General features: G+C 35.4%; 1 protein-coding gene across 3 annotated transcripts in view; it reads right to left on the reverse strand.

Moving 5' to 3' along the window:
- Positions 1-243: 243 nt before the first annotated feature.
- The window catches only part of LOC134235437 (disintegrin and metalloproteinase domain-containing protein 12-like), a 36,051-nt gene continuing 20,243 nt past the window's right edge, over positions 244-16,051 (reverse strand). The window contains exons 10-21 of one of the 3 annotated variants that reach the window (XM_062717570.1): positions 15,116-15,285; positions 12,823-12,913; positions 11,781-11,917; positions 11,254-11,425; positions 9,855-9,950; positions 9,397-9,528; positions 8,992-9,167; positions 8,436-8,640; positions 7,943-8,017; positions 7,540-7,648; positions 3,146-3,284; positions 244-2,905 (exon numbers count right to left, since the gene is read on the reverse strand). In XM_062717570.1, the coding sequence (XP_062573554.1) occupies positions 1,288-2,905; positions 3,146-3,284; positions 7,540-7,648; positions 7,943-8,017; positions 8,436-8,640; positions 8,992-9,167; positions 9,397-9,528; positions 9,855-9,950; positions 11,254-11,425; positions 11,781-11,917; positions 12,823-12,913; positions 15,116-15,285 (3,120 nt within the window). In that variant the 3' untranslated portion in view covers positions 244-1,287. Of the gene's footprint in view, positions 2,906-3,145; positions 3,285-7,539; positions 7,649-7,942; positions 8,018-8,435; positions 8,644-8,991; positions 9,168-9,396; positions 9,529-9,854; positions 9,951-11,253; positions 11,426-11,780; positions 11,918-12,822; positions 12,914-13,951; positions 14,037-15,115; positions 15,286-16,051 lie in introns of all 3 variants that reach the window. The other 2 variants (XM_062717569.1, XM_062717571.1) reach the window with 2 other exon arrangements.

Raw genomic sequence — 16,051 nt, forward strand, 5'->3', positions numbered from 1 at the left:
AAGTTATCAATTTATGATAATCTTTGAAAGTTCGTTATAAAAGATGTAAATGTTATTATATTTAACCTCAATGGGACTCAAAATCAGTTCGCTATATCCGTAAATTCGTTATATCAGAGTTCGTTATTACCGTAAAATTTTACAAAGATTTGTTAAGAATTTTGCTGGGGACCCAGAAAAACTTCGCTATATTCGTGAATTCGCTATATCCGTGTTCGTACTAAACGAGTTTTACTGTATAGATCTACATTGCTTAAATCTCTTAATTAGAACATAATTGGAATACATGGGTATAAGATGTATATTCACTTCAAATAGAAAAAAGATTTAACTATAAAATAATTCAAGACTATTGTTTATTCCCAACCAAAAAAAATTTGGAAACCGTTTGTATAAGCAAAGCAACTATGTCTGACCAGCAGAAAGCGAAAAAATAAATATTGTGTCTCCTTGAAATTTGATTCAATTTCTTTTAATGAGGTATTGCAAATTAATATAAAGCACCTGTTATCTGAAAAATTCAGAGCAAATAGGTATAATTGAGTATTGTCTATAAAAATGCGTAGTGACAAATCAATGTTTGCTTTGAGATGCAAAGAATAAAATTTCTTTTCTAATTCTTATAATAAATTCAATTGTTTCAGTTACCATAATTACTGTTATCTAGTTTCTATATGTGACTGCAGATTTTTGTAACCTAAACTATCAGGTGTCAATAATCATAAATGATACATCATGTACATCTGAGTATTTTGCAACAACTATTGCCATCTTTACCAATGTTAAAGGCTGAGCAAGCCAGTGCTTTGGCAAGAATTTATACAGCCTACATACTGTTAAGTACATGCAAGATATTTTTTCGAAAAATGTGCGATTCACATCTGTATACAAGTTTTAGAAAGTAAATATATGCTTATTGCATCATCATTATAAAGAAACAATTGAACTGTGGAAAACTGCTTTTAACCTGCACATGTTTGTCCCATTCTTAACGGAAAAACAGATGAAAAATAAGGTTTAAGGTTTGAAACTGGCATCATTTACTTTAAAGATGCCCTGTAATTAAATCATTTTGTTTCTATATGTCCCAGCAGTTTCAGAGAAGAGATTTTGAATGTGTTAAAGCCTATGGATTACATTTGTTGGCATGATGAACAAAGACAGATAGCATTAGGTCCATTCTGACCCTCAAGTGACCCAACAACATTTTCAGGCAGACATCAACAAGTTATCGATCTCTCTCTCAATTGAAATGGCACCCTATAACTCTATCATATCACAAAGAACTTATACATTAACACTCCGAATCTTTGAACCAGATCCTGGTTTGGGTGAAGGTTTTGGTCTTGTGTCACCGGTTACTGGTTGAGATTTGGTTCCCACTTGACCAAGTGAACTGTCCGAACCAAACACCGATTTCTTGCCCACGTCCATGGAATCAAACATAGCTTTTATATGAGCTACGGCAGGAGCTTCCTGCACTTTTTCAAAAGAGTCTGTTTTCTCTAAAGATGAGCTTGCCTGTGCTGGTTTCTTGGGTAATTTCATTCCCGGCTTTGGAGGAGACCGGGATGGTTTGGGTCTCCTTCCATTGGAATCCCCTCGCTCTATCATTTGACCGGTGGATTTCACTTTCGGTAAGAGTGGTTTTCTGGAAGGTTCTTCCTTTAAATTACTTCCAAATTTAGAAACCGGATTTCTATTCTTAGCTAATGGAAATGTCACTTCATCATTCACCTCAGCTCCAAGTTTGGGTGATCGCCCTCCCTTTCTGTCTGCAGGACCTTTGTTTTTAAGGTACTCCTCATAGCTAGGAGGAGGTCTTTGAGGGGACTTGATAGGTTCCTCTGCAGCTTTCTGATTCTGTTCCCCAAGGAATGCTAGTTTTTGAGCCTGCATTGGCATTGACTTTGGTCTGGAAGGAGACTTCCCATTACTGCTGCTACTGCTCGAGCTACTCCGGTTCGAATGAGCCGGAACCGGTGGCACTAACTGACCATCTTTCTTATCTTGAACAAAAGCTTGAGATCGTCTGTCTGTTGTGCTGATAAGCACAGGGTTTGAAATTTCACGGGATACACGCTCTTTGCGCATTGCAACTCCACTTCCAGAGGAATTGGAATCTTGTCTTGTCACTGATGGGTTTGAAGGGTTAGAATTCTGTCTGATGACTGGTTTTAATGCAGGGGCTGGTGATGATGGTTTAAGTGCACCTGCCGATCCGGTTGGCTTGAGTGCAGCTGCTGATCCGGTTGGTTTGAGTGCACCTGCTGATCCCGTTGGCTTAAGAGCACCTGCTGATCCAGTTGGTTTAAGTGCAGCAGCTGATCCGGTTGGTTTAAGAGCAGATGCTGGTGGTGTTGGTTTCAATGCAGTGGTTGGTTGCTTTGACACTGCTTTGGTTCCCGGCTTTACAATGGGCCTTGAGGAAGGGGTAAATGTAGGTGGCTGGCCCTTTTCCTCCAATTTCTTGCTTTCCTCACTTTTAGAAGTTTTTCTGGAGAACTTGGAAAATATGGACTTGGATTCTTTAGTATCTGATGGGACAGGATTTAATTTAACTTCTTGAAAGGAGGATTCTTGTTGTTTGCTCTGGTTTGGAGGCAATTTTACAGCGACATTTTGATACGTGGCAGAGTCGGGTTCCTGTTTCTCCGCTCTCTTGAAGAATTTGGGTAGATCTGGTCTGGGAAGTGGTGTTTTGGATTTGGACTGAGGTTTCAGTGCAACTTTTTCAGGACTGGTCTCTGGTTTAATTGTCTTATTACGAGACTGAGTAGCGGTGGTGCTCTGAAACACAGGCGTTGAAATATCTCTCGGAATATTTGGATTTCTGTTCACAGCTGCTCCTCCTGCACGTCCGTTTGATGGTCGTTTCCAAGATGAAAGTGAAAAGCATGGTACTCTGTCAAATTAAATACAATATGTATTTAAAAAAATTCAATTTAAACCAACATTCTTCATTTTTACTTCACATTATATTATTGATATTTCAAAGATGGTATGATATGTACTTGCATACCTGTTTAAAGAAGAAAAAATTAAAACACTACAATCATGGCACATATTCATGTCACAGTTTCAGTCAGGAACTCATGAAACAAAGTGCAGAAATTTAACCTGCTATAACATTGTTAGAACTCACCTGAACTTGAGGTCCCCTGGGTGATTTATCCACCATTTCTTTATGGATTCCCTGTAGTAGAATGCAATGAAGGCCAGACATCCAAACACGATTATCATAGCAAAGGTCACCAGCAGCCCAATAAGTAGGTCATTGTTGTCTAAAAATAAATGTACATATTTAACTCTGATCATATAAAATAATGGACTCTTTTTGAGCAATAAATGTCCTTGTAAAATTATCTGATCATTAAAATTAAAGTTTTTGCATTTAACAACATATTTTAAAATGGCAAAAAAAAAATTGAAATACTGAAATCATGCACCACCATCACCAACAAACAAGAGGCCCAGGGGCCACAGCGCTCACATGAGCACATCAGGCTTGAATTTACTCCACCCCCCCTCCAGGCGTTCATCATTTGAACAAACTAGAATCTACACTACCTGAGGATGATTCCATGTAAATATCACTAATCATAGCTTTGAGGTACTTGAAAAGAAGATTTTAAAAGGTTTCCCTATATATCCCTGTGTAAAACTTGGGTCGGCCATTTTGGCCCCACCCTAGCCCCGGGGGTCATGATTTGAACAAACTTGAATCTACACTACCTGAGGATGATTCCACATGAGTTTCATCTTTCCTGGCCCAGTGGTTCTGGAGAAGAAGATTTTTAAAGATTTTTCCTATATATTCCTATGTAAAACTTGGGTCGGCCATTTTGGTCCCACCCTTGCCCCGGGGGTCATGATTTGAACAAACTTGAATCTACACTACCTGAGGATGCTTCCACATGAGTGTCATCTTTCCTGGTCCAGTGGTTCTGGAGAAGAAGATTTTTAAAGATTTTTCCTATATATTCCTATGTAAAACTTGGGTCGGCCATTTTGGCCCCACCTTTGCCCCGGGGGTCATGATTTGAACAAACTTGAATCTGCTCTACCTGAGGATGATTCCACATGAGTTTCATCTTTCCTGGCCCAGTGGGTCTGGAGAAGAAGATTTTTAAAGATTTTTCCTATATATTCCTATGTAAAACTTGGGTCGGCCATTTTGGCCCCACCCTTGCCCCGGGGGTCATGATTTGAACAAACTTGAATCCACACTACCTGAGGAAGCTTCCACATGAGTTTCATCTTTCCTGGCCCAGTGGTACTGGAGAAGAAGATTTTTAAAGATTTTTCATATATATTCCTATGTAAAACTTGGGTCGGCCATTTTGGCCCCACCTTTGCCCCGGGGGTCATGATTTAAACAAACTTGAATCTGCTCTACCTGAGGATGCTTCCACATGAGTTTCATTTTTCCTGGCCCAGTGGTTCTGGAGAAGAAGATTTTTAAAGATTTTTCCTATATATTCCTATGTAAAACTTGGGTCGGCCATTTTGGCCCCACCCTTGCCCCGGGGGTCATGATTCGAACAAACTTGAATCCACACTACCTGAGGATGCTTCCACATGAGTTTCATCTTTCCTGGCCCAGTGGTACTGGAGAAGAAGATTTTTAAAGATTTTTCCTATATATTCCTATGTAAAGCTTGGGTCGGCCATTTTGGCCCCACCTTTGCCCCGGGGGTCATGATTTGAACAAACTTGAATCCACACTACCTGAGGATGCTTCCACATGAGTTGTATCTTTCCTGGCCCAGCGGTTCTGGAGAAGAAGATTTTTTTTTAAATGCCATTAATTTTTAACAAATTCATGATTATCTCCCCTTGGAAAAGGGCGTGGCCCTTCATTTGAACAAACTTGAATCCCCTTTACCCAAGGATACTTTGTGCCAAGTTTTGTTGAAATTGGCCCAGTGGTTCTTGAGAAGAAGATGAAAATGTGAAAAGTTTACGACGACGAAAACGACGAGAACGACGACAACAACTAAGACAACGACAACGACAGACAACGGACAAATTTTGATCAGAAAAGCTCACTTGACGATTAAAAAATAAATACGGTAAATATAAAACGTGTGCTATAATAACATACTGTAAATCACTTTTTATTCAGGGGAACTTTATTTCCTCATAATTTATGTGAAACAGTGCGCACACAAAATATCAATCTTATGTAAATAACATTATGTAGAGCACACTGCATTTCATTTCTGGAAATCTGCATAGCATTTCCGACATCATTTTATTTCATTTCCGACATTTTTTGTTTTCATTTCCGACATAATTTTGTTTTCATTTCCAGAATTTACCTATGCGGCAATTTAAATATATTTTCAAAAATCTATTTATTATATACATATATGCATACATTTAGCACTGAGTCTAGGTTAAAGTATTCAATGAACATACAACTTTTTCACCTCATTTAATGTGCACTAAAATAAATGTCAGTGACAGCACCAAACTTATGTCCAAGACACTTGATGGACGCTAATCCAGTTTTTACTCCAGTTGATAACACATTTATTACACTGAACTTTATTTTTTCTGCTTTACATCTGCGCAGAGTAATTCAGTAAACATTGAGTCAACCTCTCAAACTTCAATTCAAGCAGTTGCCTACATTATGCGACAGTCGTTTCATTGATAAATTTACAAAAACGCAGAAATTGGATTTCAATGATTTATTTATTATGCATTCCTTTAAATTTTTCATAGGTTAAGTCTTTGTTACTAAAGGTAAAAAGGTAAAATCTGAAAAATGTCGGAAATGAAAAGTTGATAATTACTAAAAATTCCGGAAATGAAATGCAGCCATAGAGCAGTAACGATTTGTGATAATTTTGTTTTGATAAAAAAATGTCAATCTCACAAAAAATAAGGTTTTGCAAAAAATTGAATGATCTACAGTAGTCCGACACTAGGGGGGCATGAAGCATGAGCTGTATAAGCAGGATTTCTCATAAAGCAAATAATCTGAAATAACGACACAATGTGTAACTTACGCATCCACTTAATATCCACTATGTATGATTGAAATAGATAATTAAAAACTTGTTATTTCATTAATATAAAAACAAAATCTCCTCAAACTGAATTTAAATTCACAATTTTACAGCAACTATCAATTATTTGATGGTAGTAACTACCAGTTAAATGTACAGATAGGATGTTTTGATTTTATAGCTCAAAGCTAAAGATTAAAAGTAGCCACATTTTAAGCAAATATGTTATCAATGTTGGTTAGCTAAAAATACTTCAAATAATAAGGAATGGGTCTGTTTTTCTAACTAAATCACTCGAAATTAAAAACTGACCTTCCTTCAAGTAATAAGTCATGTTTTGATTTTATAGCTCAAAGCTAAAGATTAAAAGTAGCGTCAGTTTAAGCAAATATGTTATCAATGTTGGTTAGCTAAATATGCTTCAACTACTAAGAAACGAGTCTCTTTTTCTAGCTACATGTAAATCACTCGAAATTTACACTGACCTTTATACACGTAAAATGAATTACTCCAAGACTTTCATGCTAAATTTTTTTTACTTATTTTTTTTATTCCAACTTCTAGAAGTTCTATTTATGAAAGAAATGAGAGAATAATCAAAAATCTTATTTATATTTTGGCAATGGTTTTATTTTATCACAGATTTATTTGTACGATATTGCCAAACAATAAGCACTGTTAGAATTATTATTGGTAAAAGTGTCCCAAAAATGACGGCACAATAAAAAGAATCCATTGAATGAACATCTTTAGATAGAGCGGTTTTTCCTCCATGCCAGTCTGAAAAGAAATCATTACCAGAATTCTTATCTACAATGTAGCTAAAAGTTAACGTTTTGGGAAAAATGTCATATTTAGAGGTCCATCTCTAACGGAGTATCACCTCATCAGGGAATCAGGGAGCCATTGTTTTCACCTATTCAAAAAATTCTTGTTATCTTTTAAAAATTTAATACATACTGTGAAATCAATAATTTTCGTGAGGGTTTAATTTTTGTTGTTTCTGAGATATGGAGAGACCTACAAATTCAGGTCTACCACGAAATGCAAAATTTTATAAGCATTACTACTCAACACTTCCCCAACCACAAAATCAAATCCCCACAGATCAACATTTTTTTCTTAAACCTCGAAAATTTGCCCCCACAAAAATATGTGATTTCACAGTACATGTATATCAGTTCTGGTTAGCTTTTACATTGCACATGCAGCAATTTACATCCAAAGTCAATGATAGGTACATTCATTTGTTATTTCAACAATTTCTGTTTAGGGCTTGATGACACTTTTCATCATTTTGTCTAAGTTTTCTTTGTAAAACCAGTATAACAAAGGTGTTTCTTTTTGATTTCCATGTCAACATATGCACCCACTGATCTGAGTTTGGCAGCAATGTGCCATGCATGTATAAAAATAATCCTGTGGCAGTGGAATTATTATTGGTTAGTATGTATTTTGTTAATACCTCAATATACACAACAGTTGCTATTACCGTGAGTGGGCGGAGTCTAGGACCTACCTTTGATTTTGATTGGACCACTGTGTAAACTGCCTCCATAACCTGGCGCATCACAAAAAGGGGGGCTGAATCCCTCATTACAATGACACTGACCAATACTATTACACACCTAAAATATATAGTGGACATTTGTAACACAGTCAGATAATACATGAACAAGATATATCCAGACAATATATACTTTAAGTTTTATGCCATAACAATACTATTTTTAAAACAAACTAAGAAGTACTGTGAGCACTGAGCTCACTAAATAATACCCCTGCTTACAAATGAGTATAATGGTCATCTAATTATTGCTATTAAATAGTATTCAGTTACAAAATTAAACCTGTAGAATTCTAATATTGTTTTACATTAATACAGAACTTATTGTAGAGACAAAATAAAACCCAGAAATTACCCCATTAGTGTGACAATCTGGACATTCTCTTGAAGGTATCCTGGCTAGTGATGTGCATTTATGGTTGTAGCATATCTGTAATTAAACACCAAGATTGTTTTATCCTTGTTAAACCCGAGTAAACTTGTAAAGTCTTGTAGCTACCTGAGTACACATATGCATATACATACAAGAATTGTGTGACCTAACATCAGAGTATTGTTTGTCAGAGAAGATGTAAAAGTTTCTATATACAGGGAAAATTTCACCCCCATTTTATTTTTGCCCTATTGCCCTACTTACAGGTGGGCGAATTTAAAATGAGGCAAACTTAAAGAACACAGTATAATTTTTTAAACAAAACCGTGACTGGGCAAATTTAAAATGGTGCAAAATTGTTTCCAAGTGTGAAAGTGCGGAAATAACATGGATCGAAAATAACCCTGAATACAGTATACCCATATCTGGAAGCACTATCTCTGTGGTGAACTTTGTGATTTACTGTACTACTTACCTTGTTATGTCCACACTTGGCCCCATCTGGTACCTGCCCTGGGTCGGGCATGTTGAGTCCCACATCCAGTGTGGCAGAGCGACACACGTAGACCTTTGACCCTTTCTGTAAGAAGGAAGCCGGGGTGGCAATGGCCAAAGTTTCCCTCCAAAACATGAGCTTCTCGTTCAGATGGACGCAATGTAAGAGACCACACATCACATCACTGCTGGCAAAAAGTGAGAAATAGGGTGTGATGATACAGTACTTGAACTAAGAACCACTAGGGTTAAAACATACAGTGTAAGTGTACTTTTAATCATTTTTTATTTGTGAGAACTTTATTTTTGCATAATTATGGGAGACAATGTGCTCGCAAAAATATCATTCTCGCACATAGTATTCCTTAAGATTATATAGAATAGCAGATAAAGAGTTAATGTCTATCTCATGTAAATAAGGTGTCACGAAAATTTACTGATCTACAGTATTTGTTTGAAGGGTTAGTATCTTCTTTCTAAAATTCATTTGTAAGAACTAATCAAAGACAAAATCATGAAAATATGAGCAAGCTTACTCTTTGTCACAGCGGGTGAATCGATTGGTCCTCAGATTGTACCCACAATTCCCTGTTTCAGAGCCATTGACATTGAGATGCTGGAAACATATAGGATCAGACACCCTCCCCGTGGCTCCCCACAGCAGACGACACTGTCCGGTGTGGGTCTTACAGGTACCATTCAAACAGTAAGACTGGAAAAAATGAAAATAAAGTGTGTGTGTACAACAAATGAAATATGTTTATTTACATGTAAAACAAATTCCCAGCTAAGTTAGACAGAAAGGTTATTTAAGGAATGTTTTTAAGTTTCATGTGAGTTATTGGTGTGTGAATCACGCAGGCATATTTTTCATGAAGCGCGCTAGCATCAGTCCATTCTCTTTCATTCTTTCCCCCTCCCTTTCTTTTACTGGTACCTACCTGTCCATTGCCACATTCTATCCCATTCTTCCTGTAGACATCAGATGGACAATACTCAGACTCTCCGTTACAGAACTCTGGTAGATCACACTCCTCATACGCTCCACGACACAGGGTGGCTCGCGGCTTCAACTGCAAGGAAAAGTTGTTCTATGATTGTTCCAGGTAACATTAAGTTCACTACAAGGTGCAGTAGGTGATTTCTGCTCGTGTTAAATTTTTTATGGCCATGCAGGGTCATAGATAAATTATTTTATCCCATATCTTTTAAATGCCTAATTGTATGGAATCACAAAAATTGATAACTGAAAAAAAAGTTTATCTGAATGCAGCTGTATCTTTCAAAAATCATATAATTATAAAAAATCTTTTGCCTGCATAAAGTACAAGAATATTAACACATTATAAGCCATATTAGATAGCTGACTAAAATATATACCCGGTAAATTGATCCTTACCGTACACGTGTTGGTATCACAGCATTTTCCTGTAGCACACACAGCTCCTGGTGACAGTTTACAGGTAGAAGGATTACAACACGTGGTCTTACAGTCCTACAAAAAAGAATATTGTTTGATTGAGGATCTATATTCTTTGTCAAGTTTTGAAATTTAAATTTCATTATGAAATAAAAATAAATTTGAAGGGTAGATTTTTTTAATCAATGTAGCAAAAGCTTCTTGCATGTTATCGATTCAAGGAAAATTGCATGTACTTTATTGTTTTTTAATTAAACGTTCTCAAATTCTTCCTCATTTGCTACACAATTCTCTGACACAACACTTTTTTTTTTAAAACCAGGCTCTGTGGCCATAAAACTTAGATGAGCTCACTTTTGATCTCAGTCTCACTTTTTAGCTATACTGTATAGGGGGAAAATAACTCGCGGTGTTAATATTCGCTTTATTCACGATGTTGATAAATCCGTGAATTCAAGAAACAGTGAATAAATTTTCAATAATCTCCATGTTTTATTTGGAAATTTGAGAATATATAGATTACGGAAGGTTTATATACATGTATGTGCAGTTCTTGACCATTTCAGTAATTACGAGTACATATGTAGTACTTGTCATTCAGTTATTTTAATTATCACGCTTTACTTTAATTCCAATCAGCAGATGATAACCTGTGTTTACTCAATCAAAACACGTGTGCCACGGGTTTTGATTACCCGTGCGAAACTAATATAATTATGTTACCACGTGTATTTGTTACCTGCATTTATCATGCATATCATTTTTTATCGACAATTTGGTTTTTAGAGTCATTCAAATGACTATCGAACTTACTGAAGATGTGGAAGGATATTATTTCAATCGTCGGCCTACATTAAAACATTAATTTTATATACTGTCCAGTGGTTTTTCGACGCGTTGTGTCGAAGGTCTCAGGGTGTATATGAACTCATCGTAACAGCATAATATAGGAAAGTCATTTGCGTTTACCGTCAAGGACGTTTGAAAACTGTACTTGTTTTAATCAATTGTCAATTGCATGTATTATTTTTATAACTAACAATTTTATATTAACCTACCCTGTTGTTCGTGAAATAAAGACATTACTCTCATTGATGTCATTTACATGTACCTAGTTATGGATTAAATGTATATAGGCAAGGGAGGTAACTTTTATTATAAACCGATTCCGCGAATTCAAGAAACCGCGATCGTGTCAGATGAGAAAAAAACGTGAAAATTACAACCCGTGAAATTAATCCCCTGTACAGTATATTCCTTTGGTTAAAGTGAGATTGAAATCAAAAGTGAGTTTGTCTAAGTTATATGGCCCCAGAGCCAGGAGTCTCTGATGAGACTGTAGCTCTACTGGTTTTTACTTAATTCACAAATGAATTACCCCCTGTAGTCCGCAGTCACATTCCTCCCCCTGCTCCACGAAGCCGTTCCCACACACGGGGCCCTCAAACAACTTGTCTGGTTTGTTCTTCAGACAGTAGTCCATACCGATCTCAAAATTCTCAGCAAGGGCAATCCGGGAACATGAAGACCACTTTGTGGGCGGGGAGGTACTGAAACAGAAAATACATATTAAATTGAATATTTGATATTAAGGTAAGATTTTAAAAGATTTAATTTTAAATCCATTCGAAACTTTATGAAAATTGAATAAGGAAAATCCATACTTCATACTTTATTCAGTAAAACATGCTTTTAACGAAGTGTCAGGGCCAGACAATTTTACTTCCTTATAAACATAATTCGTTATTAGCAGCTCTTATTCTAACCTTTTCTTTGTTTTGACACTTACCCTGCCTGTGTAGGAGCCATGATGCACTTGTCATCAGGACATTTACAGAAGGAGTAGTTATCATGAGCCATTCCCAAATTGTGTCCGAGCTCTGATTCTCAGATTTTGACACTTACCCTGCCTGTGTAGGAGCCATGATACACTTGTCATCAGGACATTTACAGAAGGAGTAGTTATCATGAGCCATTCCCAAATTGTGTCCGAGCTCGTGGGCCACGGTGGTGGCTACCTGGATCAGGCGGTTGTTCACATCCTGTCAGGTTAAAAAATATGAACATTAAAAACACAGGTAAAAAAAAAACTCGTACTTTTGTTACATCCCCTCTGCTTAATGGCATCAACATTATAATTTATATATACTTGTACATGAATATTTTTAAACAGAACATGGTACGTAATACAATAATACTGAACATACAAATATTATACATAATCATTCTGTACAATATTGAATAACTTCTGAAAGTGTTTATAGCATATTTAACTCTTTATCTGAATGATATTGTAATATTCTTTCTTAATTTACAATATTCATTGAAATGATATATCAGAAACATTTTTCAAGCAGATACTTCAAAGATGCATGTACTAGTATATAATTAATAAAATTCAAAACTGCAGCAAAAGTTGAGCCATTTACATTATGCACAGTATACATAAACCAGTTATATAATTATGATATCAAGATATGCCGATAAATTAATGTGTAATACTGGATCAAGTGAGAAAATAAAAACTTTCTAGATCAGCAGCATGTCTGTTAAGTTTAGCTTGTCATGCACACTGAGATGTGTAATAAAACAAGCAACAATTTTAGGGTGTAAAAAAGTACCTCATTCATAGAATTCACAACTCTAAATAAATTTTATGAAATTTTCATTCAAGAGCATATTTGTGTATGCATGTGCATCTACATGTGTACCTGCATGTTAATATATATGTTGCTATGGTAAAAATTTAAGTATATGTAATATTGCATGCATTGTTAAATATCAGCAACAAACATGCACATATCTATCATTATATAATCATGATAGAATTTAACAGATGCATTCTACTGATATTTAAATGTGTATCAGAAACTCATTCTTTAGAGCAGAACAGTTTAGAACTGAGTTGCAGGGGGAGGGTGTTAGTGACTTTAAAACCAATAACTACCGCATCAGACGCCACACCACCAGATGAACTAAATGTACATATAGTGTTAACAAAAGCTCTCCCCAAAATGTTATCACTAAACGCCTGGCCACTACAACAAAACAAGCAAGTTAACAGGTTAGTGTTCACACAACACACACAAGATGACAAGACAATATGTGACTGCATAAGATGCCAGGTTTTATCTTCAAGTAAAAAAAAATCCTTAATAACTGCAGATCTAGATTTGCTCGTTGTTTTTTTTTCATTTTAAACTAGAACTCTCCAAATGGGACAAAATACCCCCCGCTGGGTTTTTCAGAAGTAAGTTTTTCCATAATAAAGATATGTATCAAACATGAATTATGAAATTTTTCTTCCAGTGACCTTGAACCTCCCCAAATGACCTTGGGTCAAGGTCATGACACACCCTTAGGTAATGGGCAATCTTTGTGTGAAATGAGATCCTACCAAGTTAATCCATAAGAAAGATATGGACAGGACACAAATTATGAAATTTTTCTTCCAGTGACCTTGAACTTCCCCAAATGACCTTGGGTCAAGGTCATGACACACCCTTGGGTCATAGGCAATCTTTGTGTGAAATGAGAACCTACCAAGTTTGTTTATAAGAAAGATATGGACCGGACACGAATTATAAATTTTTCTTCCAGTGATTTCCCCAAATGACCTTGGGTCAAGGTCATGACAAACCCTTAGGTCATGGGCAATCTTTGTGTGGAGTAGTAGATTCTAATGTCCCTCTGTAAGAAATTTTGGACCGGACACGATTGCATAGACAGCAGACAAAGAAGACAGACGGACAAGGTGATTCCTATATACCCCCCCAAACTTCGTTTGCGGGGGTATAAAAAATTTTCTTCATTATACCTGGAAAATATTTCAAGAACTTTTCTTGCCTCTGGATACTACCTTATAACCTATACATATTCATCATTGATAAAAAATTTAAAAGGGAGTAATCATGATGCTAATTTACACCTGTAGCAAAATCAGACAAAAGGTCATATACATTTCTCTTATCACAAAAGTACAAAGCTAGCAAGGAAACCGCATAAAAAATCACTGGCATTTTCTCCAATCAATGTTGTCTTGTCAAGTAGATAAATAAAAGTGCATTTCTGTTTACCATGGATATGCCTGCGGAGTACTTATGGGTGCAGATGGAGGCCTTCATGGCTTTGCCTACCACGCCATCGTTAAAGGGCATGCCACTGAAATGTACTCACAGCTATTACCACTATATAGCTATATAGCATTCATGGCTTACACATGAACTTGACTTATCTCCTGCTAAATGATTAATGAGAAGTGGAAAAAACACAAAGCAAGGAAAAACCTAATTATCTGCCAATCAAATGCACTTTTAATAACAATGTTGTTGCACTTCATGGATCAACATTTACTGGGAATCAATGTGTGCAGAGTTTGATATGGCTTAATTTGAATTTTCTGATAATTTTTAACATTTACATTGCTTTCTCATTCATGGCATTAAAAAACCCTAATGCTTGACAAAAGTTTTAAATTCATTTTAAAATTCAATTCTTTTTGAAATGCTTCATTTGATTGGTTAGAAAATTTCACTTCTATCATAAAACCTTTGTTGCCTACGGTATGTCATAATTTGAAGTCGCTACAAGCATTAAATATTTCAAGAATTACTGTCTAATTTTTAAAAACCAATAAGTTTTATAGAGTGTAAACTGCCCCTACTGCGGTTATACAACATAAATGGGATTGCTGTCGAATCCATATAGATGTCAAACAAGTTTATTTCAAAAGAATTTTAAAACTACAAATTATATCTTAATGGAGAATGAGGATAAATTATTCAGTATCAATCTACAAGAAAAAATTATCAGATAAAATCTACTTTGTATGAGCTTAATATCACTTCCTTTCATTAAATTATCAATTTCTTTTTAAAACAGCACACTTGAAATTTTTATACAAAGACAATAGATATTTGCATGAGGGTCATTTTCTTCACAGAATTGTCTACATATACATAAAAGCTGTGCTCCCAATTACCACGGCAGCTAGAAGCTCTGTTTAAAACTTTTTTAAAAAGTTTTTCAATTAATCTGAATTCTAAACTTGTCATTGTCAAGAAATTTAAAATATAATATATTTTGAATATCTTTACCACTTCAAATTCAAATGAAAAAAAAAAATTCAAGAATGCTCAATTAAAAAAAAAAATATTGTCATGAATCAATGTGTGCTTATCATCTTTCATCACTGTAGCTAATTGAAAGAAATGCAGGTGACGGCACTATGAGAAACTTACGTGATCAGCTGGGCATTGTCGTTTTCATGTTTGGGGTTGATGCCTTGTTTTCTGTAGTTAAGGAACTCCTCCAGTGTGTTATTGGCCTGAGAAGTGATTCGGATCATGTCCTTCGTCTTCCAGATTTCTACTCCCACCAGAGCAATGTAGATGTTCAAAGGGTTATACAGCTAAAATCAGATAGAAGAAAATTATAAAAACAATGCATACAATTATAAGACTAGGCATATCACTGCATTTTCTATCAACATTTGATAAGATCCTAAAGACCTATATATACGAGGGGCATTTCAAAAGTCCTGAGAACAGTTTAATAAAAAATTAACCGTTTTACGGACATTATTGAGTTTGATATCATTGGAAAGATAAAAAAAATATACACATATTGTGAAGTCACTTTATAATTTTTATGAAAACATTTAAATCCAGAATATAGAATGTTTAGCATACTAAAACTTCGCGTTTTTATCCACATGACACGATTTTAAAAGTGCTGCCAAAGGCTTATCTGAAAAAAATATTTCAAAGAAAATATTCATTTGCAAAGAAGTAGAGTAGAACTATGGTACTGTTTATCAACAATTCTATATTTCATTGTTTGGTTTGTTTACTAGCACGATTTATGTCCAGTTATGCTATCATCGACATTCCTTCAGGATTTTAAGTTACATGATACGACTGGATTTTTGGTCTTTTATATAGTTCTCCATTGTATGAGATAAATCATGTTCTGTGTAAAACTGAAGTATATTAATACAGTTTTCAACAAATATATTTTGAGTAACAGTACTCTTACCGTTTACAAATAAAATGTACAAAAGTCTTGCCCCTGACTTGTTTCTGCGTGTTTAATTCAACTTCGGCACCCCAAAAAGTGCTTTTCTTTTGACCCCAAAAAAGTTATGTATCACACATGAATAAGTTTACCAAATGAAA

Source organism: Saccostrea cucullata, unplaced genomic scaffold (genome assembly GCF_032062105.1).
Source record: "Saccostrea cucullata isolate Sc308-1 unplaced genomic scaffold, CSIRO_AGI_Scuc_v1 ctg446, whole genome shotgun sequence".
Lineage (NCBI taxonomy): Eukaryota > Metazoa > Mollusca > Bivalvia > Ostreida > Ostreidae > Saccostrea > Saccostrea cuccullata.